Below are 26,008 nucleotides of genomic sequence, written 5' to 3'. Positions count from 1 at the left end.
CGCAATGCTTTGCGTACCAGCTTCCCAGCGTTCCACCCCGCAATGCTTTACATACCAGCTTCCCAGCGTTCCACCCCGCAATGCTTTGCGTACCAGCTTCCCAGCGTTCCACCCCGCAATGCTTTGCGTACCAGCTTCCCAGCGTTCCACCCCACAATGCTTTACATACCAGCTTCCCAGCGTTCCACCCCATAATGCTTTAACATACCAGCTTCCCAGCGTTCCACCCCACAATGCTTTGCGTACCAGCTTCCCAGCGTTCCACCCCGCAATGCTTTACATACCAGCTTCCCAGCGTTCCACCCCGCAATGCTTTACATACCAGCTTCGCAGCGTTCCACCCCACAATGCTTTACATACCAGCTTCCCAGCGTTCCACCCCGCAATGCTTTACATACCAGCTTCCCAGCGTTCCACCCCGCAATGCTTTACATACCAGCTTCCCAGCGTTCCACCCCACAATGCTTTACATACCAGCTTCCCAGCGTTCCACCCCGCAATGCTTTACATACCAGCTTCCCAGCGTTCCACCCCACAATGCTTTACATACCAGCTTCCCAGCGTTCCACCCCGCAATGCTTTACATACCAGCTTCCCAGCGTTCCACCCCGCAATGCTTTGCGTACCAGCTTCCCAGCGTTCCACCCCGCAATGCTTTACATACCAGCTTCCCAGCGTTCCACCCCGCAATGCTTTGCGTACCAGCTTCCCAGCGTTCCACCCCACAATGCTTTACATACCAGCTTCCCAGCGTTCCACCCCATAATGCTTTACATACCAGCTTCCCAGCGTTCCACCCCACAATGCTTTGCGTACCAGCTTCCCAGCGTTCCACCCCATAATGCTTTACATACCAGCTTCCCAGCGTTCCACCCCACAATGCTTTACATACCAGCTTCCCAGCGTTCCACCCCATAATGCTTTACATACCAGCTTCCCAGCGTTCCACCCCGCAATGCTTTGCGTACCAGCTTCCCAGCGTTCCACCCCACAATGCTTTACATACCAGCTTCCCAGCGTTCCACCCCATAATGCTTTACATACCAGCTTCCCAGCGTTCCACCCCACAATGCTTTACATACCAGCTTCCCAGCGTTCCACCCCATAATGCTTTACATACCAGCTTCCCAGCGTTCCACCCCGCAATGCTTTGCGTACCAGCTTCCCAGCGTTCCACCCCACAATGCTTTACATACCAGCTTCCCAGCGTTCCACCCCACAATGCTTTACATACCAGCTTCCCAGCGTTCCACCCCATAATGCTTTACATACCAGCTTCCCAGCGTTCCACCCCGCAATGCTTTGCGTACCAGCTTCCCAGCGTTCCACCCCGCAATGCTTTACATACCAGCTTCCCAGCGTTCCACCCCGCAATGCTTTACGTACCAGCTTCCCAGCGTTCCACCCCACAATGCTTTACATACCAGCTTCCCAGCGTTCCACCCAATAATGCTTTACATACCAGCTTCCCAGCGTTCCACCCCACAATGCTTTACATACCAGCTTCCCAGCGTTCCACCCCGCAATGCTTTACATACCAGCTTCCCAGCGTTCCACCCCGCAATGCTTTGCGTACCAGCTTCCCAGCGTTCCACCCCGCAATGCTTTACATACCAGCTTCCCAGCGTTCCACCCCGCAATGCTTTACATACCAGCTTCCCAGCGTTCCACCCCGCAATGCTTTGCGTACCAGCTTCCCAGCGTTCCACCCCACAATGCTTTACATACCAGCTTCCCAGCGTTCCACCCCACAATGCTTTACATACCAGCTTCCCAGCGTTCCACCCCGCAATGCTTTACATACCAGCTTCCCAGCGTTCCACCCCACAATGCTTTACGTACCAGCTTCCCAGCGTTCCACCCCACAATGCTTTGCGTACCAGCTTCCCAGCGTTCCACCCCACAATGCTTTACGTACCAGCTTCCCAGCGTTCCACCCCGCAATGCTTTGCGTACCAGCTTCCCAGCGTTCCACCCCACAATGCTTTACATACCAGCTTCCCAGCGTTCCACCCCGCAATGCTTTGCGTACCAGCTTCCCAGCGTTCCACCCCGCAATGCTTTGCATACCAGCTTCCCAGCGTTCCACCCCGCAATGCTTTGCGTACCAGCTTCCCAGCGTTCCACCCCACAATGCTTTACATACCAGCTTCCCAGCGTTCCACCCCATAATGCTTTACATACCAGCTTCCCAGCGTTCCACCCCACAATGCTTTACATACCAGCTTCCCAGCGTTCCACCCCGCAATGCTTTGCGTACCAGCTTCCCAGCGTTCCACCCCACAATGCTTTACATACCAGCTTCCCAGCGTTCCACCCCGCAATGCTTTGCGTACCAGCTTCCCAGCGTTCCACCCCGCAATGCTTTGCATACCAGCTTCCCAGCGTTCCACCCCGCAATGCTTTGCGTACCAGCTTCCCAGCGTTCCACCCCGCAATGCTTTACATACCAGCTTCCCAGCGTTCCACCCCGCAATGCTTTGCGTACCAGCTTCCCAGCGTTCCACCCCGCAATGCTTTGCGTACCAGCTTCCCAGCGTTCCACCCCACAATGCTTTACATACCAGCTTCCCAGCGTTCCACCCCATAATGCTTTAACATACCAGCTTCCCAGCGTTCCACCCCACAATGCTTTGCGTACCAGCTTCCCAGCGTTCCACCCCGCAATGCTTTACATACCAGCTTCCCAGCGTTCCACCCCGCAATGCTTTACATACCAGCTTCGCAGCGTTCCACCCCACAATGCTTTACATACCAGCTTCCCAGCGTTCCACCCCGCAATGCTTTACATACCAGCTTCCCAGCGTTCCACCCCGCAATGCTTTACATACCAGCTTCCCAGCGTTCCACCCCACAATGCTTTACATACCAGCTTCCCAGCGTTCCACCCCGCAATGCTTTACATACCAGCTTCCCAGCGTTCCACCCCACAATGCTTTACATACCAGCTTCCCAGCGTTCCACCCCGCAATGCTTTACATACCAGCTTCCCAGCGTTCCACCCCGCAATGCTTTGCGTACCAGCTTCCCAGCGTTCCACCCCGCAATGCTTTACATACCAGCTTCCCAGCGTTCCACCCCGCAATGCTTTGCGTACCAGCTTCCCAGCGTTCCACCCCACAATGCTTTACATACCAGCTTCCCAGCGTTCCACCCCATAATGCTTTACATACCAGCTTCCCAGCGTTCCACCCCACAATGCTTTGCGTACCAGCTTCCCAGCGTTCCACCCCATAATGCTTTACATACCAGCTTCCCAGCGTTCCACCCCACAATGCTTTACATACCAGCTTCCCAGCGTTCCACCCCATAATGCTTTACATACCAGCTTCCCAGCGTTCCACCCCGCAATGCTTTGCGTACCAGCTTCCCAGCGTTCCACCCCACAATGCTTTACATACCAGCTTCCCAGCGTTCCACCCCATAATGCTTTACATACCAGCTTCCCAGCGTTCCACCCCACAATGCTTTACATACCAGCTTCCCAGCGTTCCACCCCATAATGCTTTACATACCAGCTTCCCAGCGTTCCACCCCGCAATGCTTTGCGTACCAGCTTCCCAGCGTTCCACCCCACAATGCTTTACATACCAGCTTCCCAGCGTTCCACCCCACAATGCTTTACATACCAGCTTCCCAGCGTTCCACCCCATAATGCTTTACATACCAGCTTCCCAGCGTTCCACCCCGCAATGCTTTGCGTACCAGCTTCCCAGCGTTCCACCCCGCAATGCTTTACATACCAGCTTCCCAGCGTTCCACCCCGCAATGCTTTACGTACCAGCTTCCCAGCGTTCCACCCCACAATGCTTTACATACCAGCTTCCCAGCGTTCCACCCAATAATGCTTTACATACCAGCTTCCCAGCGTTCCACCCCACAATGCTTTACATACCAGCTTCCCAGCGTTCCACCCCGCAATGCTTTACATACCAGCTTCCCAGCGTTCCACCCCGCAATGCTTTGCGTACCAGCTTCCCAGCGTTCCACCCCGCAATGCTTTACATACCAGCTTCCCAGCGTTCCACCCCGCAATGCTTTACATACCAGCTTCCCAGCGTTCCACCCCGCAATGCTTTGCGTACCAGCTTCCCAGCGTTCCACCCCACAATGCTTTACATACCAGCTTCCCAGCGTTCCACCCCACAATGCTTTACATACCAGCTTCCCAGCGTTCCACCCCGCAATGCTTTACATACCAGCTTCCCAGCGTTCCACCCCACAATGCTTTACGTACCAGCTTCCCAGCGTTCCACCCCACAATGCTTTGCGTACCAGCTTCCCAGCGTTCCACCCCACAATGCTTTACGTACCAGCTTCCCAGCGTTCCACCCCGCAATGCTTTGCGTACCAGCTTCCCAGCGTTCCACCCCACAATGCTTTACATACCAGCTTCCCAGCGTTCCACCCCGCAATGCTTTGCGTACCAGCTTCCCAGCGTTCCACCCCGCAATGCTTTGCATACCAGCTTCCCAGCGTTCCACCCCGCAATGCTTTGCGTACCAGCTTCCCAGCGTTCCACCCCACAATGCTTTACATACCAGCTTCCCAGCGTTCCACCCCATAATGCTTTACATACCAGCTTCCCAGCGTTCCACCCCACAATGCTTTACATACCAGCTTCCCAGCGTTCCACCCCATAATGCTTTACATACCAGCTTCCCAGCGTTCCACCCCGCAATGCTTTGCGTACCAGCTTCCCAGCGTTCCACCCCACAATGCTTTACATACCAGCTTCCCAGCGTTCCACCCCGCAATGCTTTACATACCAGCTTCCCAGCGTTCCACCCCGCAATGCTTTACGTACCAGCTTCCCAGCGTTCCACCCCACAATGCTTTACATACCAGCTTCCCAGCGTTCCACCCAATAATGCTTTACATACCAGCTTCCCAGCGTTCCACCCCACAATGCTTTACATACCAGCTTCCCAGCGTTCCACCCCGCAATGCTTTACATACCAGCTTCCCAGCGTTCCACCCCGCAATGCTTTGCGTACCAGCTTCCCAGCGTTCCACCCCGCAATGCTTTACATACCAGCTTCCCAGCGTTCCACCCCGCAATGCTTTACATACCAGCTTCCCAGCGTTCCACCCCGCAATGCTTTGCGTACCAGCTTCCCAGCGTTCCACCCCACAATGCTTTACATACCAGCTTCCCAGCGTTCCACCCCACAATGCTTTACATACCAGCTTCCCAGCGTTCCACCCCACAATGCTTTACATACCAGCTTCCCAGCATTCCACCCCGCAATGCTTTGCGTACCAGCTTCCCAGCGTTCCACCCCACAATGCTTTACGTACCAGCTTCCCAGCGTTCCACCCCGCAATGCTTTGCGTACCAGCTTCCCAGCATTCCACCCCACAATGCTTTACGTACCAGCTTCCCAGCATTCCACCCCGCAATGCTTTGCGTACCAGCTTCCCAGCGTTCCACCCCGCAATGCTTTGCGTACCAGCTTCCCAGCGTTCCACCCCACAATGCTTTACGTACCAGCTTCCCAGCATTCCACCCCGCAATGCTTTGCGTACCAGCTTCCCAGCGTTCCACCCCGCAATGCTTTACGTACCAGCTTCCCAGCGTTCCACCCCACAATGCTTTGCGTACCAGCTTCCCAGCGTTCCACCCCATAATGCTTTACATACCAGCTTCCCAGCGTTCCACCCCACAATGCTTTACATACCAGCTTCCCAGCGTTCCACCCCACAATGCTTTGCGTACCAGCTTCCCAGCGTTCCACCCCGCAATGCTTTACATACCAGCTTCCCAGCGTTCCACCCCATAATGCTTTACATACCAGCTTCCCAGCGTTCCACCCCACAATGCTTTACGTACCAGCTTCCCAGCGTTCCACCCCGCAATGCTTTGCGTACCAGCTTCCCAGCATTCCACCCCACAATGCTTTACGTACCAGCTTCCCAGCATTCCACCCCGCAATGCTTTGCGTACCAGCTTCCCAGCGTTCCACCCCACAATGCTTTACGTACCAGCTTCCCAGCGTTCCACCCCACAATGCTTTACGTACCAGCTTCCCAGCATTCCACCCCACAATGCTTTACGTACCAGCTTCCCAGCGTTCCACCCCGCAATGCTTTGCGTACCAGCTTCCCAGCGTTCCACCCCACAATGCTTTACGTACCAGCTTCCCAGCATTCCACCCCGCAATGCTTTACGTACCAGCTTCCCAGCGTTCCACCCCACAATGCTTTGCGTACCAGCTTCCCAGCGTTCCACCCCATAATGCTTTACATACCAGCTTCCCAGCGTTCCACCCCACAATGCTTTACATACCAGCTTCCCAGCGTTCCACCCCACAATGCTTTGCGTACCAGCTTCCCAGCGTTCCACCCCGCAATGCTTTACATACCAGCTTCCCAGCGTTCCACCCCATAATGCTTTACATACCAGCTTCCCAGCGTTCCACCCCACAATGCTTTACATACCAGCTTCCCAGCGTTCCACCCCACAATGCTTTACATACCAGCTTCCCAGCGTTCCACCCCACAATGCTTTGCGTACCAGCTTCCCAGCGTTCCACCCCGCAATGCTTTACGTACCAGCTTCCCAGCGTTCCACCCCGCAATGCTTTACATACCAGCTTCCCAGCGTTCCACCCCACAATGCTTTGCGTACCAGCTTCCCAGCGTTCCACCCCACAATGCTTTGCGTACCAGCTTCCCAGCATTCCACCCCACAATGCTTTGCGTACCAGCTTCCCAGCATTCCACCCCACAATGCTTTACATACCAGCTTCCCAGCATTCCACCCCACAATGCTTTGCGTACCAGCTTCCCAGCATTCCACCCCACAATGCTTTACATACCAGCTTCCCAGCATTCCACCCCACAATGCTTTGCGTACCAGCTTCCCAGCGTTCCACCCCGCAATGCTTTACATACCAGCTTCCCAGCGTTCCACCCCACAATGCTTTACATACCAGCTTCCCAGCATTCCACCCCACAATGCTTTACGTACCAGCTTCCCAGCATTCCACCCCACAATGCTTTGCGTACCAGCTTCCCAGCGTTCCACCCCGCAATGCTTTACATACCAGCTTCCCAGCATTCCACCCCACAATGCTTTACATACCAGCTTCCCAGCATTCCACCCCACAATGCTTTACGTACCAGCTTCCCAGCGTTCCACCCCGCAATGCTTTACGTACCAGCTTCCCAGCATTCCACCCCACAATGCTTTACATACCAGCTTCCCAGCATTCCACCCCACAATGCTTTACATACCAGCTTCCCAGCATTCCACCCCACAATGCTTTACGTACCAGCTTCCCAGCATTCCACCCCACAATGCTTTACGTACCAGCTTCCCAGCATTCCACCCCACAATGCTTTGCGTACCAGCTTCCCAGCATTCCACCCCACAATGCTTTACATACCAGCTTCCCAGCGTTCCACCCCACAATGCTTTACGTACCAGCTTCCCAGCGTTCCACCCCGCAATGCTTTACATACCAGCTTCCCAGCGTTCCACCCCACAATGCTTTGCGTACCAGCTTCCCAGCGTTCCACCCCACAATGCTTTGCGTACCAGCTTCCCAGCATTCCACCCCACAATGCTTTGCGTACCAGCTTCCCAGCATTCCACCCCACAATGCTTTACATACCAGCTTCCCAGCATTCCACCCCACAATGCTTTGCGTACCAGCTTCCCAGCATTCCACCCCACAATGCTTTACATACCAGCTTCCCAGCATTCCACCCCACAATGCTTTGCGTACCAGCTTCCCAGCGTTCCACCCCACAATGCTTTACGTACCAGCTTCCCAGCATTCCACCCCACAATGCTTTACGTACCAGCTTCCCAGCGTTCCACCCCACAATGCTTTACGTACCAGCTTCCCAGCATTCCACCCCACAATGCTTTACGTACCAGCTTCCCAGCATTCCACCCCACAATGCTTTACGTACCAGCTTCCCAGCGTTCCACCCCACAATGCTTTACGTACCAGCTTCCCAGCGTTCCACCCCACAATGCTTTACGTACCAGCTTCCCAGCGTTCCACCCCACAATGCTTTACGTACCAGCTTCCCAGCATTCCACCCCACAATGCTTTACATACCAGCTTCCCAGCGTTCCACCCCACAATGCTTTACATACCAGCTTCCCAGCGTTCCACCCCACAATGCTTTACATACCAGCTTCCCAGCGTTCCACCCCACAATGCTTTACGTACCAGCTTCCCAGCGTTCCACCCCACAATGCTTTACATACCAGCTTCCCAGCGTTCCACCCCACAATGCTTTACATACCAGCTTCCCAGCGTTCCACCCCACAATGCTTTGCGTACCAGCTTCCCAGCGTTCCACCCCATAATGCACTGCATCCTTTCCCTCTCAGACTCTATCTCACACTGTGCATTGTTGGACTTAATGCCTCTGCGTACAGTACTGTACTGTATTTTTTTTAAATATCTTTGTGTACTTTACTGCAGTAATCATTGAACAATGAGTGGTAAACGAAGTGGTAACAAAAAGGGTGAACCTGCGCATAAGCGGCAATGCAGTAGTGTAACTATGGATGTCAAATTAGACGTAGTGTAATGAAGTACGAATGGTGAATGACCAGCCGATATCACCCACAATCTTGTTTTGCCACCGACGACTGTTCAAACTATTTTAAAGAACGCCGACGAGGGCACGGCATGACGCGTGGCACGCAAGGTGTGCCGTTCAGGTGATGTGGCTTGTGCTGACGGCACGGCCGAAGTGGGTGTGACGGCCGTCGTGGAAGTGGTGACCGCGGGAGCTCTTCATGATGTCCCATGTGGGTCGCAGCACAAGTGCCGGGTTTCGTGGCACGAGTGCACGTGCTGGCATAAAGGCTTGCACCCGGGTCCGTGGGGGTTCCGACTGGTGGGAAGAATAATTGGTCGGCATCACGTTGCCTAGTGGGAAGGATAATTTAGAGGGCAATGCAGGCAGCTTGACAGACGATTACAGATTAGAGATTTTCACGGTGTAAAACCGCTAAATTCTCATTATAAAATGGTTAAAATATATGGTATGTAAGATACAAAGGTGTTTGGGTTTAAAATTTGTTTAATTAATTGTATTTTCTTCTATGTTTTGTGTGTTTCATACGTATTTTGTGAATGCTAGGCTTGTTGAGTGGTGTTGTTTGTATGACGTAAACTAAGTGTTGGACCTCTGACTATTTTTTGGGATGCAATGTCGAGGCTTGTGGAGGAGCTAGGAGCAGAGGCCCAGCTCGCAACAATAATAATTGTTAGGGGTAATGGGGTAGGGGGTAATGCACCTTTTACATCTCGTACCATGAAGGATCATGTAGCAAACGAAGAGAGGACATGGGTAATTGGAAACTTTTGTACACGCAGAGGAATTGTAGGATAGACTAGAAGCCGGTACAAGGACACAGATCACCCCGCTACAGACTTATAAATAAGAGCATTCATTACAAGTAATGTAATTCATCCCATCATAATTAGGATTATGTTCTTTCTTCTATTTGAAACTCCAATATCAGTTTCATTTTAAAGCGTAGATTGAAAATAGTAATTGGACTGAGTTCAGGATAGGGCAGAGAGACAGAAGCCGTAGGGTCGTCGGATAAGGGGTGAGGGAGAATCGGAGATTCTACATGGACGTGTATGTAGGGCAGCAGGTGGGGTGAGGATGAAAAACCATTCAATAATCATGAAAAAAGAATGATTAATTGAATTGGCACACATTACCTTCACTGTGCAGCTCACCTGTGGGGGAATAATGTCAAACAAATCACCCGCTGGTGCATATTCCTGAACAAAAACGTATGCGTCGTCCGTCTCCATGGTGACGCTGAATGTGTTTATGATAAACGGGTTTGTAGAGAGATAGTTTGTGATGCTGTATTCTCGTAAGAAGGCCTTCAGTTTTGTAGAGGGCTTCTTCAAAAACTTCAGGGCTACTTTTCTTCCTGCAGAACAATGTACAAACAGCAACAACATTAAAACTGTGTGCGGGAAAGATAAAAATGCGCATAGGGCAAGCAATCTGTTTAAGTCTTAGCAAAGATGATCTGTCATAGCAACAGAAACTATGTGGATAACGGAGAGGCTACTGGGATAAAGACATGGAAAGTATGGTTTGAACTTGCCAGGAGACAGGCATGTAGAAAGATTGTGTGACATGCATTTGTCCACAAGATGTGGCTATTTTCCCACTTGCTTAGTGTTACTAACGTTCTTTGTTTGGCTAAACCGCATTCTCATGTAATGCATCCGCTTGAAATTCCAGAGTAATCCAACATACTAGGGCTCTGTTTCCCCGCCATGGCTCGGTGATACCAGGTGTGTGTCGGACGGATTGGGCTCGTCTGCCGCTGTGCGAAAAGAGATTCAGCTTATTTTATTTACTATTTATATACTTGACAAGAGCACACAGATCAGCAGATGCCATCGAGCTTCACACTGTGGTGCCTGTCTTTTAGACATGACTCTACCTCCAACAACGTGTGCAATGCGTGCCTCTGTTGTTCTGCTCAAGGTGTGGTTAGCAATGTCGGTCATATCCCTTGATTGGGCTTTCACCAGAAATCATCACATGGCCTGTCTTTTCTCATCAGAAGCACTTTTAAACATCAATGGCTCCGCATAATACTCCGGAGCTGCCAACCACATAGTGTTTAAAATCCCATCGTTTTTAAAATCAATTATTTTGCAACTATGAGGCACAAAAGCAGTAAAAGAAGATGAAGAAAGAAGATCAAGGGTCAAGGAAGGTCAAAGGTTCATGAGGAATTGCCCTCTGATCTTGAGGTATTGGCTCAAAGTTATACAGGTGACAGGATTTGACCCTGAGATATCAATAAAAACTTGTCTCATAATTATAAGGTGTGTGTCGGATAAATGCATTGGTTGAGATTTTGTTGTTCTCCTGAAAAGACAGCTGCTTGGTATTCCCAGCTGAGCACTTTCCTCATGCTATTCTGAAGTACACAGGTGTGAGGGTTGCTGTTGTTGTTGGATAATTGTATGGAAGTCCGTTTTTTTAGACGAGTTTTTATTGCAATCACTACTCACAGTCATGTTCGATAATGGGGAAATAACTGCCAATTTGAAGTGAGATAGAATTATGTGCGTCATGAGAATTTGATCCAACAAATTTACTGATACAAGGGCGTTCTTACGTTTTATGAACAAAATTCTCGCAATAGAGCGAGATACCGTATCCTCACTATAATTCACGGACCGGTGTGTGGTTGTGTGTTTGTTACTTGCAAAATCGAAGATTTGCAGGTATATTGATCAGTCGACTTTGTTATTCGTTTGTCTGTCTGTTTCTTTGTTTGTCAATCGCATACAGGTCACAATTCTAAACCGATGGTCATGGAACCTCACCAAGTTGTAGAGGTCGTCGCAACTGAGAAGCCTATTGATTTTGAGGTCAAAGGTCACCCTGAGGTCGAATTTCTAAAAGTCATTTTTTCATTCGATTGACTTGAAAAGTTGAACAGGATTTGCATATCGGGTCACTGAATTGGGAATCAAACTATTTTGAGGTTAAAGGTCAACTCAAGGTCAAATTCATCATCTATTCACATCATCATCATCATCACATCATCTATTTTCATGTGATAAAATCTGACAAAATCGTCAATTCTGACAAAATCTGACAAAACTGATAAAACTGACAAAATCGTCAATTCTGACAAAATCGTCAATTTTCATCCAATTGACTTGGAAATTAAACAGCAATTGCATAGTGCTCACTGAATTGGGAAACAAACTATTTTTTAGGTGAAAAGGTCAAAGGGTCAACAAAATGGAGAATTTGATGTATCCATGGCAACCTTTTTTGAGGAGGGGGTTGGGAATTTAGCAAGTATTGTGCTCTGCATGACGTCTTTCTTGTTTGTTTGTCGCACTTCTACAGTTCTGGCCCGATTACATCCAGACTTGCTGCCTAGGATCAGCATGACCACATTTAGTGTGTAGGGGTGTTCTTTTTTTTCTTTGCCCCGGTGGTCTGTAGTCTGGGGAGGGGGGTGGAGGGCAGGAAGGGAGAGACCCAAATTCTCAATGTAAATGTGTATCATGTAGCGCCACCTCTAGGTGGATGAGGGTATTACAAGTCCACACCCTTTAAGGTACAGTAGTCCTGTCCCCAACGTTTCCAGTGCAGTGAGGTGTTTTGAATTATAAGCAGTAGGTATGTTTTTGCTTCATGCACGTAACACGGGTTATTCTTTTTTATTGTCGCCAACAGGCTGTTAGCTGCCAGTACACTGCCCAAATAAAGGTATGTCTTAAACGAACGTGTTGCATGCTTTGTAGAAGATCACCCACCTACCCACCCACGATACATAATACAGACTTGGCATTTAATATGGAATATTTTTTTGTGGGAGTGAACTTACTTTTCAAGATGACTTAGAACCAAAAGTTCATTGGAATTATGTTGAAATTATTCTAGATTTTGTTAATGTGACCTTTAAAAGAAACAAAAACCACATTTGACATTTCGAAGCAAATAAATTGATCCTTGAAAGTGATGTAAACTGATATCGAACTCAATTCACGGACATTACTGTATTAAACTTCTGTACGTTTTCCAGAAGTATCTCTTTATTTTGCACATTAGCCCAAAAAAATTTCAACAAAAACAAAAGCTAAATTATGACTGGGATTACGGACAGTAAAATTACAGTTCAGTACTTCGTGTAACCCCCACGAGCATTCAGGAGAGCACGTACACGTCGAGGCATGCTGTTCACGAGATTTGCCAAGGTTTGGACAGGAATCGCTTGCCATGCAGTTACAATAGCCTGCTGCAATTCACACACAGAGGTAGGCTGCTGGTCCAAGTTGTCGATTTGATGCGTTAATTCTGCCCACAAGTTCTCTATCGGATTCATATCCGGGGACATGGCAGGCCACTCCATGTGCTCTACACCACAGTCAGCAAGAAAGTGTTGGATCATGCGAGCACGATGAGGCCGTGCATTGTCATCTTGGACGACAAAGTTTCCTCGAAAGGCTGCACGAGCAAATGGAAGCAATGTTTCTTCCAGAATGGCCCTGTGCTTGAACTGGTTCAGGTTTCCATTCAGACCAACCAGGTCAGTTTTGCCCCCTGCATGAAGAGCAGCCCAAATGGTCACCCCACCACCTCCAGCTTGGACTCTTGGCACTATACAATCTTCATTGTGGGCTTCATGCACTTGTCTGCGCACTCGGACACGGCCATCTTGACGATAGACCAGAAATCTAGACTCGTCACTAAAGGTCACGTGATTCCAGTGTCCTGGCTGCCATTGACGGTGCTCTCTGGCCCACTGCAATCGGCGCTGGCTGTGTTGTCTGGTCAGGCGCGGCTTTCTCAGGGGATGCCTGGCACGATAGCCTGCTTGAACCAGTCGTTGGTTGACTAGCCTTCTGGATACAGGCCCATTTGTCAGATGCTGCCACTCAGCCTTAAGCCGATTAGCTGACTTGGTACGGCCATTGCGGACTAACCGGTGCAGCTGGCGATCATCTCTCCTTGTGGTTCTGTGTGGACGTCCTGGCCTTGGTATTGGAGTAGGGACACCCCTCTGAGCATTTCGTTTCAGGATCTTTAACACCTGATCTTGAGTGATGCCATACTGCCGAGCAATAGCACGCTGTTTCATGCCAGAATTTCGTAAAGCTACCACTCCATGACAAACAGCATTGTCAAGTTGACGGACCATCTCCAGAGGAAGCAGCAATAACTTTTGTAGACGTGCAGCAGTTGTTTTCCACTAATACAGAACGCAACAACCCTTATATACCCGATTGTGAAGCCAATCGTCAAATGTACCTGTCCTTACATTTTGTCACGCCACCTGTGATATAATCTTGTTATTGACTTCTTGCTGCGAAAGACAATCAGTGACATGGTTCTTTCAACAAAGACATCACCGAAGGGTAAAATAAACTCATCAGATTGATATACTGAGTGCAGAAAGCAAACCTAAGTCAAAAAAAAAAAAAATTCCATATTAAATGCCAAGTCTGTATATATACAGGTATCTGCAAGGTATAAGTACCTATTTTTATTTGTCATTTCCCCTCAAGTGAAGCAGCTATTGCAATATGGTTTCACTGATCTAATAATTAGTCTTTACAATTTTCCATTTAATATTTTATTCTTCACCAATACCGTTTTATTTTATTTGCAGGTGACCAATCATGACTGAATGTTTGGGTGTACGAGAACAGGCACACTTTGCATCAAGGTATGAGGTATGGCAGTCAGATGTCCAAATTCAAAAGTGGTGGATAAATGAGGATGGCAGAAATGCTGTTCTCAACCCTAAGACCATAAGAAACTGTCATGTGAAGTCAATGACTACAGGTTAGGTTAAGGATACAAAACAATCTGGGAGACCACAATAAATATCACGTTCACCAGCAAATATGCAGTTTGTGCCAGACATGTTCACCTGAAGGGTGATGACTTTTGCTGTATTGATATTAAACATTACTATAGCTCTAAAGTTATAAATAAAGAGCACATTCCAATCGCTAATTGTTGATTTACTTGAGTCATTTATCTGTTCGCAGAATGCAACCACAATGGGCTTTTAAAACAGTCGAAGGAGACCGGACTTTATACATTAATTAGAAAGGAAGCAATTACAAGTGATGCCTATGTCTGTCTCTGATCCATGATGTGCTTAAGTATTTTTATGTTTTAAACAATGCTAATTACTAAGTAGCAATTGTAATTTGTAATTTGTTGATTACCAAGTAATCGTAGTAATTACAGCACACAAAGCATTAAATATTGCATATTTAATTATATTGCATTTTTGGTCACATGACTTGCCATTTTTCAGGTCATTGTTTGATTAAGTTAATCATGAATATGCAACATTTTTACTTTGTCTTTTGGCTTACATATCATTTTCACCTAATGCTCTTGAATGTAAAGTTATCTCACAATCCACATCATCAAATATATAAAGCTTATATTTATCATGTCTGCACATAAGATCCACCTATTAGTTGCTTGCAGTGTGAAAGCATGCCCCACTATTATGTATATATGTATATGTAACCAATATTTATGCTTGTCTAAAATAGAGAGACTGACCATAAAAAGTACTATTGTTCGACAATGGTAAAACATATATCCATAGAAATACCAAGAAATAAGATCTGACCTTCTGTACTCTTGCCTCATATTCATCTTTTGATCTCAAATCCAAATTTCTTGAGTATACAGCAATAGAGACAAATTTGACTTCACTGTTCCAATACCAATGGAGGGCGTGTGTGTGTGTGTGTGTGTGTGTGTGTGTGTATATATATATATGTATATATACACACACATACATAAAATATATATTGTGACGGTTTCCAGAGACCCTGGGGGCACATACAGACATAAGGCGCAAGGCGGAGGACAGAGGAGGATCTCCGCACCGGGCAGCTGGCCGAACCCCAATAGCAACATCAATGACGACTTTGATGCCCGATGCCATGTTTTGGTCACCAGCCGTGCTGCAGAACCTGCATGCAACCAATGAACATCGCCTGGAGGTAGGGAAGGCCAATGGGAAGGCAAAGCCCTAGTCGAGCCTAACAGCAATGCCACAGCGCTCATGAACCCGAAATAAGCTGCACAAATGCAGTGCCACTCCTCCCTATGGCCTATAAAAACGGGCTTTAGCTAAGAAAGTGGCTGACACGTCTGGGGATCTACGTGAATGGACTATTGGTATGAGAAGAGCTTATAATTGCAGCAGAGGGCTAGTGACAGAGCGTGAGGAGCGAGGTTCTGTGCAAAGAACCGGCCCAGCCAGTGAGAATTCCTAGACGAGTTGGCCATACACACTGACTCAGGATAACTGTCTCTTCCTTTCCCTAATCTACTTTGTTCACTTTGGACGTATTGAGCTATCAAACAAGCGCCAATTGTTCTTTTCGTAGCACACTGACTGTCACACCTCAAGCTATTACCTCTAAGCCACATGCAGTCACCACCTGCACCCCTCTCCACTCGTCGCATCACCACCTACTCTCTCCTCTTTTTTCTTCCCTTACCCCTTTTTTTGTTGGGACCAATGTAAGCCCGCTGGCTTACGACTGGTGAGTGAGAGGCCTAAAATACACCTCTTACTTTTCTCTCTGTCTACCCCCCTTCCTTACCTTGTCTACTCGGAATTACTGAGGCGCCTGTTTTGTCAACCTGTGATAAGTGACTGAGTAACAACGGGCTTCTGTTCTTGGGGTAAGAACTTTGCTCTTGTGACACTGTCTTGTAAATACTTGCCTTTTGCTAACTTAATAAACATTTTACAAACTATCTGATTGTTAGGTCACATTGGTTAAGCATAGTGTGTAGAACAGGGACGTCTCCCCGCCATTTCATTGTGAGTAGCCATTAGCCAACGTTTCCACTTACGGTATCGCTGAACCCTTTGGTAATCGCAGTGGGACATTGAGAGCATGGTATTCAATCTAGGGGGTTTAATTCGCCGGAAAGGTAAAGGTAAAAGCGGATTCAGACGCTGGATCCTGCCTGAATTAAAGGTTTTAGACAGTGTCCGTGGTTGCTCAGCAACCGGCCACGCCGCACCACAAAATTATCCACGGTTCATCGGCTGGATAGTGGATTTGACAACTCCCCTCATGATCCCTACCTCCCCCAAATCCGGAACTATATATATATATATATATATATATATATATAAACTATCTACCATGTAAAACACAATGTCAGTTTGTGTGTTTGTGTGCTTGTACAGATGTCTGTCCTTTATTAGGGTAAGTTTTAAAGGCCAATCGTTTAACACGAATGTGTGTTCAATATGGTCTATTTTTGAGGATAAAACAGACTCGAAAAAACATTTTCCATAAAACTGTAATTATGTCTTCTAATGGAATTGTTCTTATTAATGCTCGCAAACTGATCCTCAGGGTCGGTGTACAGAGCATTAAAAAACAACAATAAATACAAGATGCAGGAGGTGAAATTCACTGCACCTGGTGTGCAATGCACGCATAAAAAGAGTGATCATTTACGTCCGCAGGATGTTAAATATATAAAGAAGATATAAGCACATCTGACACTCAGCCGAGGCTTCAGACTTTGGCATGCTCACAAGGGTGTACAGTCAAATAAACTGTTCCAACCTGTCATTTTTGACGGGCTTTTTACTAGTGTGTGTGTGTGTATATATATATATATATATATATATATATATATATATATATATATATATATATATATATATATATATAGAGTTGGTAAATAAACTTTTGCATGTACAGTCACGTGAAAAAGTAAGTACACCCCATGTAAAGTTTTGACTCTTTCAACATATTTCAACATACAGCTATTTGATCTTCATTTCAACAATATTGATAGATAAAGGTGGTATAATATAACAAATATCATGAAACATTTACATTTTGTAGTCCATTGTATAATTTAAATAAACATAAATGCAAATTTCGCATGTGGAAAAAGTAAGTACACACCTACATTTATCACTACTTCAAATACCTAAAATTAGAATCAGGTGCACCAGCTCAGGTGCAAATGATTAGAACATCGTTAGAGAGGATCTTGGAGGAACCTGTCTTATTTAAACCTCAGACATTTAGTTTGGTTTGCTCTTTGTTGTTGAAGTGTGTGGCGTCACCATACCAAGATCAAAAGAGCTCTCTGAGGCCTTCAGAAAGAAGAGTTAGGCAGTTAAGAGGAAGCGTCGTTCATTTTTTCAGGAAAGCACCAAATTTGGCACAGATGTAGTATGGACCTATACAATTGTTTTCCTGAGGGGCGCCCAAAAATTCAGAAAATTCAAAAAAATCCCAAAAAATGTCCTGGATGCCGTGAAAAAGGGGAGAAAACGGGTATTGATTCAAACTGTAGATTCTGATATTGTGGTCTTGGCAATAGCACACTACTTTACCTACCAGTCACACGGTGTGGAGGAACTCTGGATTGCCATTGGCACTGGTAAAAGCTACCGCTACCTTGCCATCCATAAAATTGCCACTGGCCTTGGCCGCAGGAAGTCCGAGTCTAGAAAGATATGTTGCCATCCTCTATGACCGGACTACCGAGATAAAGACAGTGAATGATATGCGCCGACACTTGTTCACGAAGAAGGCAAGAACAATTGATCACATTCCCCCAACAGCAGACGCCTTTGAACAACACCTAAAACGTGCATGTTTTCAGGCTGGACACGTATGGAGTCAGGCATTTGTGCCCTACCCAGAACTTCCATCACCAGCTGATTTGGGCTGGATGAAAACAGGGACTTCTTGGACACCAATTTGGACCACAATACCACTGATACAGGAGGCATGTTCAGAGCTTACAAGCTGCCATTGTAAGTCGGCCTGTAAAGGCAACTGTAAATGCTCCAAGGCAAATCTGCCCTGCACATCACTGTGTGACTGCGATGGACAGTGCTTGTAGTACTACGCGTCTGTGCGAGAGCCTCCACCTTTCAAGTGCCCACAATATTTTAAGTTAAAACTGCAACTGTGTGTAACTTTGATTAATTAATACCATTCCATTGTTATCAGAGACCAATAAAACAATGTGTATCACTTGGAATTGAAATTTTACCTAAAATACTATGAGAGATTCAAGGAAAATGGAAACAAAACACCATGGCAGCCATCTTGAAATTAAAGATGATGGATGCCAATCTTTATGCAATTGATCCCATTGGATTCAGAGACCATGAAAACATGGGGTAAGATACTGGAACTGTGGTGTTATCGCTCATAGTATAGAAGTTATTGAGGGAAATAGGTCACAGAGGGGGTCATGTTGAAATTCAATATGGCGGCCACCAGGGGTTCTGAATTTGTGGGCGCCCCTCAGGAAAACAATTGTATAGGTCCATACTACATCTGTGTCAAATTTGGTGCTTTCCTGAAAAAATGAACGATACGCCCTATTTTTCGGTCTTAACTGCCTAAGTAGAAGGTTATATATGCCGATGAGTCTGGGAAGGGATTTAAAAAGATCTCCAAACAATTTGAAATCAATCATTCGACTGTCCAGAAGATCATCTACAAGTGGAGAAGATTCCAAACAACTGCCAACTTGTTCAGGCCAGGCCGCCCCAGCAAGTTCAGCCCGAGAGCACGCCGCAAGATGCTGAAAGAAGTCTCGAAGAACCCCAGAATGTCATCACGGGATCTACAGGTAGCTCTTGCCACTGTTTATGTCAAAGTGCACGAGTTTACCATTAGAAAGAGGCTGCACAAATTTGATCTACATGGCAGGTGTGCCAGGAGGAAACCTTTGCTGTCCAGAAAGAACATCAGGGCAAGACTAAAGCTTGCCAATGAACACCTTGGCAAAGACCAGCACTTCTGGAATAATGTGCTCTGGACAGATGAGTCAAAGGTAGAGCTATTTGGTCACAGTACCAGAAGACATGTTTGGCGAAACCCAAAGACAGCATTTGACCACAAGAACCTGATACCAACTGTAAAGCATGGTGGTGGAAATATTATGGTTTGGGGCAGCTTTGCTGCATCAGGGCCTGGGCAGCTCACCATCATATAATCCACTATGAATTCTTCATTGTACCAGAGGGTGCTTGAGGATAATGTGAGGCCAACTGTCAGAAAGTTGAAGCTCAACCGAAGGTCGAACTTGCAACATGACAATGACCCTAAACATACCAGTAAATCTACCAAGGAATGGCTGAAAAGAAAGAAATGGAGGGTTCTGGAATGGCCAAGTCAAAGCCCGCATCTAAATCCCATCGAGATGTTGTGGGGGGATTTGAAACGAGCTGTGCATGCAAGAAACCCCTCAAACATCACACAGCTGAAAGAATTATGCATGGAGGAGTGGGCAAAAATTTCTCCTCGTCGATGTCCGAGACTGGTAGACAATTATAAGAAATGCCTACTTGAGGTCGTTTCTGCCAAAGGGGGCAATACCACCTATTAGAGCCAAGGGTGTACTTACTTTTTCGACATGCGAAATTTGCATTTATGTTTATTTAAATTATACAATGGACTACAAAATGTAAATGTTTCATGATATTTGTTATGTTATATCACCTTTATCTATCAATATTGTTGAAATGAAGATCAAATAGCTGTATGTTGAAATATGTTGAAAAAGTCAAAACTTTACACGGGGTGTACTTACTTTTTCACATGACTGTATTTTATTTACTTGAATATTTCAATCATTGAACCTCCAGAAGTCCAGAAGTCCATATACTCTTCAGTATACTGCAATTCCTTTTCTTCTATCCTCCCTTTTGTCAGTTTAAGAATAAAAATTCCACTCCAGTTGCTACCTGCTTCTCCCTTTGGAAGGCTGACATTTCAAAAGGTGCACATTAGTGTTGTATGAAGCAGTGTCGTGCTGATGAGGATGTCAAAACCAAATGGGTGGTTGTCATTGACTTTGCAAACTCAGGAAAGCACTGGTTCCATTTTTACCGAAGAACATAACACATATTTCCATTGCATTTATGTGTAAAACATCTCTTAAATAACAAGTGCAAATCGTAATATACTCAAAGGCAAAAGTTATTGTGACACACAAACAACAAACAGAATCAGTGTTAAACTTTTACTGCCGCGAATGAAATGTTATTACATGGAAAGACAAGTGTTTCAAGGTATGGTAACGATCAACAGTCCATAAGAACAGTGCACCTGGCATATGCAAATGAGCCACAACACAAGAGGGGGTTCACAAGCAAGTTCACACGGTCAGTAGCGAGTGTGTCCACCTTGTGCATTGATGCAGGCCTGGCACCCTCGCCTCATTGAGGCCACTAAACGTCGATGAAAGTCCTGGGGAATATCATTCCATATCCGAGGAAGGATTTGGCGGAGTTCCTGCAGCGTTGTTGGAGGATTCGGACGACGTCGTAAACGTTGCTCCATTTCATCCCAGACGTGTTCAATGGGTGACAAATCAGGGGATCTTGCAGGCCAGGGTAACACATTAACATTGTTTTGATCAAGATACTGCTGTACAACTCGAGCAACGTGTGGTCTGGCGTTATCGTGTTGAAACGTCACTCCAGGGCTGTTCTGTTGCAAAAACGGTAAAGCGGCCATTTGCAAAATCTCGTCTCGGTACCTCAAAGCATTCAAGTTCCCCTCAATCACAATCATTGGCGTCCTTGCTGCAGCTGTTATCCCACCCCAGATCATAATGCCCCAACTCCAAAACGATCCCCTTCCAGAACACATGGCCTGATGTAACGTTCACCTGTGCGCCTGTAGACACGTGTCCTGCCGTCAGCCCGGTGAAGAAGGAAACGTGACTCATCGGTGAAGAGAACTCTTCTCCACTCACGTGCTCCCCATCGCAAGTGTTGTCTGCTCCACTGGAGACGTCGACGTCGATGTTCTGGCGTCAGAATTGGCCGTCGGGCTGGGCGTCTTGCACGGATACCGTAGACGCGTAGACGTCGTCGAACTGTTCTTGCAGATACACCTCTGTTGCCAGGTATGGTACGGGCTGTAAGGGTTGCTGGCTGGAACCTGTGTTGGAGGTGCGTGGTTCGAATCCATCGTTCTTGACGTGGGGTCGTTATGGTGGGCGGCCACTACGGGGATGGTCTATAACTTGATTGTTTTGCTGAAAATGTCGCCATAAGTGCCAAATTGTGTTTCTATGGACTTTGAATCGACGAGCAACGTCTCGCTGCGAGGTACCAGACTGAAGCATACCTATAGCTCTCCATCTGTCATTTTCCCCGAGGCGTGGCATGTCGAACTTGTTCCAGAACGATGAATAGAGGTGTTTTTCTGACTTCTGCACTTCTTAAGACTGCATTGAGTGGAAATGATCAGCGTCTGGTTGTCTGGCCTTGTGAAGTGAACATTGCTGGCCATTTTTCTTGAATATGTCATGCTTCTTGCAAATTTCATGCAATTCGAACAACAACTGCTTGGTTGCGTTTCTTCGACCATTTTAACACACTCTTTCTCTGGTTCAAATCCAAAAATTCATTCGCAAGATTACCAATGAAAAAATTCCGTGTCACAATAACTTTTGCCTCTGAGTATATTAATGCATGTATAGATCGACATTTTAATGAAGTAGCATAGACTTCAATATTGAAGAGATATACTTCTCTCCTGGCCATACAATTACCATAATAACATAGTATTTGTGGAAAGGGGGCTGCGGTGCAATGCAATCAAAGGAGATGCCATCAATGGTAAATGCACAATGATATTTAGGATTGTACTCACAGTGAAGTGGAGCAAGTTCCCCAACCCCCATAACTATCATTCCCAACCCTCCAAGATAACCTCCTCACTCCTGGCTCAGTAACCTGAAGTCCACAAATGAGGTCCTCTCTGGCTGCTTGTTTAATGGGCAATTCAAATGAAAAACGTTCAGCATCTACTACTACTACTACTACTACTACTACTACTACTACTACTACTACTACTACTACTGCACCAGTTCTTCCAAACTTCTTGTGGAATGGGTTGGGGAAAGTTCTTGGCCAGCCTTTCACGAATCGGCTCACTAGGACTGATGCTTCACTGGACATAGCAGGAATTCATACTTTGTTCAGGGTGATCGAGATTCAAATGGTTCAAATACCTCAAAGCTATCCTTCCATCACTAAAATACTTGGTGTAGTACACAAAAGACTGAGGATATATATATAATGAATAGGGTGAAGGATGAGGGCATCTTATCCCACCATGTTTTACTTTTAGCATACATTTCCAAATGCCTTACGCTGAATAATTTATAGAAGGAAATACAGTTAGATTTTCTTGGACATCGTTTTTTTCTCATTCTTTACAAATTCGACTTGGAGGGACAGCATGTCCGAAATTCGATATAAAGGTCAAAGTGCCCCAGAAACCCACAAACCTGAATTGAGATGAACGGCAAGTTCTACCGTTCCATATGTGCCACGTCCAAGCTCTCGGATGACGTCATAATGCTCAGTCATGGTGACGGCTTGCAGGCCGCGTGCAGCAATTAGCTGCAGGTTATCTAGTGCATCACATGATGAGCATGGGTGCACAGGCATTGTTCCTGGGACCTTTGTACATTCACACAAACCAACAGAGGAAGAAAAGATCAACAGGTACTGTTAAATATCAAAAAACTTCAAGGTGTTGATTGGAAAATATGGTTAAAAATAGCAAAGTGGAGCAAGATTATTAATTTTTTTTTTGTAATATACCGTAATTACTCACAATATGTATATGTATGTATGTATGTATGTATGTATATAGTACCCCTCCATGAGTATTGAAACAGTGAAGTCCAATTTGTTATAATTGCAGTATACTCAAGAAATTTGGATTTGAGATCGAAAGATGAATATCAGGCAAGAGTACAGAAGGTCAGATTTTATTTGTTGGTATTTCTATGCATCACAACAGTACTTTTTATGGTCAGCCCCTCACACCCTCCATTTTATGTAAGCATGAGTATTGGACCAAATCAATTTACCAATCAAATCAAATTGCTGACTCATTGTCAGATGTTCCTGGTCATTCACATCAGGTGCCCCACTCTACGCATCCATGAAACTAGAAGACCACTTTTCATACTCCAGAATACAGATGAAAAAGGATTAACTGTTAGCTTAAAACAAAATGGCTAAAACTTTAGTAGAAGATCACCAGAGAATTATGTTTCGGCAAAAAGAGGGGAAACTTTGAATGGAATAACACGCATCAGTTGATTTTCGGGGTGTGGTATCCGAAGCACAATCAACAAGTACAGGGACACATCATCTGGAATTGACAAACTCAGGACTGGAAGATGCAAAAAGCTGCTTAACAAGGATGAGCAATGAAATAACTATTCTCATCTGTTCCCCATTTTACCCTCTAGACCAGATCTTTACTTTACAGCCATATTTACTTTACAGTCAAATATGACGATACTTTATAGTCATATTTCATGAAACATTTAAGAATAGTCAGGTTTTTTTCTGGGGGAAAGATAAGGGGGTTTCAACCAACCTCAGTTCCATAATGGTTCGAGCATCCACTTTGAGTCTGGAAAGTTGGCGGTTCAAACACTGGCCAAGTCATACGAAAGACTTTTTAAAATGGTACGTGCTGCTTCCTTGCTTGACGCTCAACAATAAAGCATAGAGCACAACAAACAAACAACAATGTGTTGGCTTCCATTGGAAGGAAAAAATTCTTCCTTCATTGTCCTCCTGAGAGACGGTGATGTCACAACGATGATGTCACGAGTACCCAGAGCGCTCTTGGAAGTGGCATCACTTCCCCCAATCTAAGCGGCCACTTGTGTGAATGTCAAGTCCGGTGTTGTCTCATCTATCTGTTTACATGTGTGTATGATTTGTGTTACAATGCCTCCATGAGTCTGTAAAAAAAAAAAAAAATCTAATTCCTTCAGGAATGAAAACTATACAATAAAGCTCAGAGGCTTGCATATTACAGAACCATCTACATATTACATATGCAAAAATAAGAGAGATTTCAACCCTGACTTTCACCCTTCCCAACAATTTCCTCTCCCTTTACTTATATCTCCTGCTCTGTCACTCTTCATTTCCCCCATCTTACATTGGTTTTCCTCTCTCCTCTTTGTTTGTCTCAATTTTTTTATTTCTCAATCTGGGTACCTTATCACGCCCATTGCATTGATGGTTCCGATCCCACCGCCAGAGTGTCACCATTAATTTGTTCACAAAATTTACTGCAGCATTTATACTGTTAATAAATATCAAGACCTAATATTCTGCACAAAAATCTAACGGCAAAAGGTGCAAAAGCCGTATTGGACAGAACTACAAAATTTGATGATAATTTTCAAAGCAAGCTACTGGGAAACTGACCTGACAAACATATCCGTTTTATTTATACTGCAGTCTGCACCAAACCGATGCATGCTACACCTTTGGTGGCAGAGGTAACAAGAAAGAGCAATCGGAGATTGCAGACTCTCACCAGCACGTTTGTGTGATGTATTTTGCATGCTGTTTATTAGCTGTTGTGTTTGTTTGGTTTATTGATGACTTAGATTTATGTTCAATCCAATATGGCTGCCGAACCACGGAACCGATGACGTCATCAATTGAAATCTCTCATACAATTTTTGTGTACATCATGCTCAATAAATTTCAAACTGATCGGATCAAGTGTTCTACTCATCTAATTATGTCATAATGAAGGCACCGATGACATCATGAACATATGTTGTTCCTCATGGGGAGTACTTGACAATGAGCCATGTTTCAATTTTTTCCATGGAGCGGTTTCAGAGATATAGAGGTGCAAAGTTTTTTGTTTTTTTCCCCCAAGATGGCGCCCATACCACATGAAGTATGATGTCATAGTTACAATTAAAAATATTCTACAGGAAGAGGCGCTCCTATGGTGAAAATTTCTTGGCAATCGGACCAATGGTTGCAGAGAAAAGCATACTCATGTTCTGTGCGGACAAACAGACAGACAAACAAACGGACGCAAATGCAATACCCCCTCATCTGGTAAGGGTAACTAGAACGGCACTCAGAAGAGAGCATACACCTGCCAGGTGAACAGTTTACGTTTTGTATCCTCGAGTAGACAAGAAAATCACAATACAGAATCATATTTAATCAAAATCATCCGTCCACAACTTTTTGAGATATCCTGCTTTGTATCGTTTTTGCCCCGATCTCCCACTCGTGAAGAATCACTTAAAAAATTATACTAGCCGGACCCAGTTCCGGATCTTCACCAAAATTGAATCGATTCCTCCTTATCACACACCCAACCAGTCCACCAAGTTTTGTCCAAATCCGTCCATAACTTTTTGAGATATCCTGCTATATATCGTTTTTGGCCCTATCTCCCAATGGTGAAGAATCACTTAAAAAATTCTACTAGCCGGATCCGAATCCGGATCTTCACCAAAATACAATCATTTCCTCCTTGTCACATACGCTACATCTCTGCCAAATCTCGTCCGAATGCGTCCACAGCTTTTTGAGATATTTTGTTCACAAACAAACGGACAAACAGACTAGAAATCGGTCAGAGACCGAGGACTTGCCGGAATGTACTTT

General features: G+C 45.9%; 1 protein-coding gene across 3 annotated transcripts in view; it reads right to left on the bottom strand.

Annotated features, from left to right (window-relative positions):
- Positions 1-26,008, bottom strand: part of LOC137427223 (serine/threonine-protein kinase SBK1-like) — a 52,343-nt gene that overhangs the window by 9,989 nt on the left and 16,346 nt on the right. For all 3 annotated transcript variants that reach the window (XM_078775613.1, XM_068116525.2, XM_078775610.1), the window contains 2 exons: positions 22,837-23,011; positions 9,726-9,928 (listed from right to left, as the gene is read on the bottom strand). In XM_078775613.1, the coding sequence (XP_078631739.1) occupies positions 9,726-9,928; positions 22,837-22,999 (366 nt within the window). In that variant the 5' untranslated portion in view covers positions 23,000-23,011. The remainder of the gene's footprint in view (positions 1-9,725; positions 9,929-22,836; positions 23,012-26,008) is intronic.

Source organism: Myxine glutinosa, chromosome 1 (genome assembly GCF_964187855.1).
Source record: "Myxine glutinosa chromosome 1, kmMyxGlut1.1, whole genome shotgun sequence".
In the NCBI taxonomy this organism is placed as follows: Eukaryota; Metazoa; Chordata; class Myxini; order Myxiniformes; family Myxinidae; genus Myxine; species Myxine glutinosa.
This window is presented reverse-complemented; position numbering and strand designations above follow the sequence as displayed.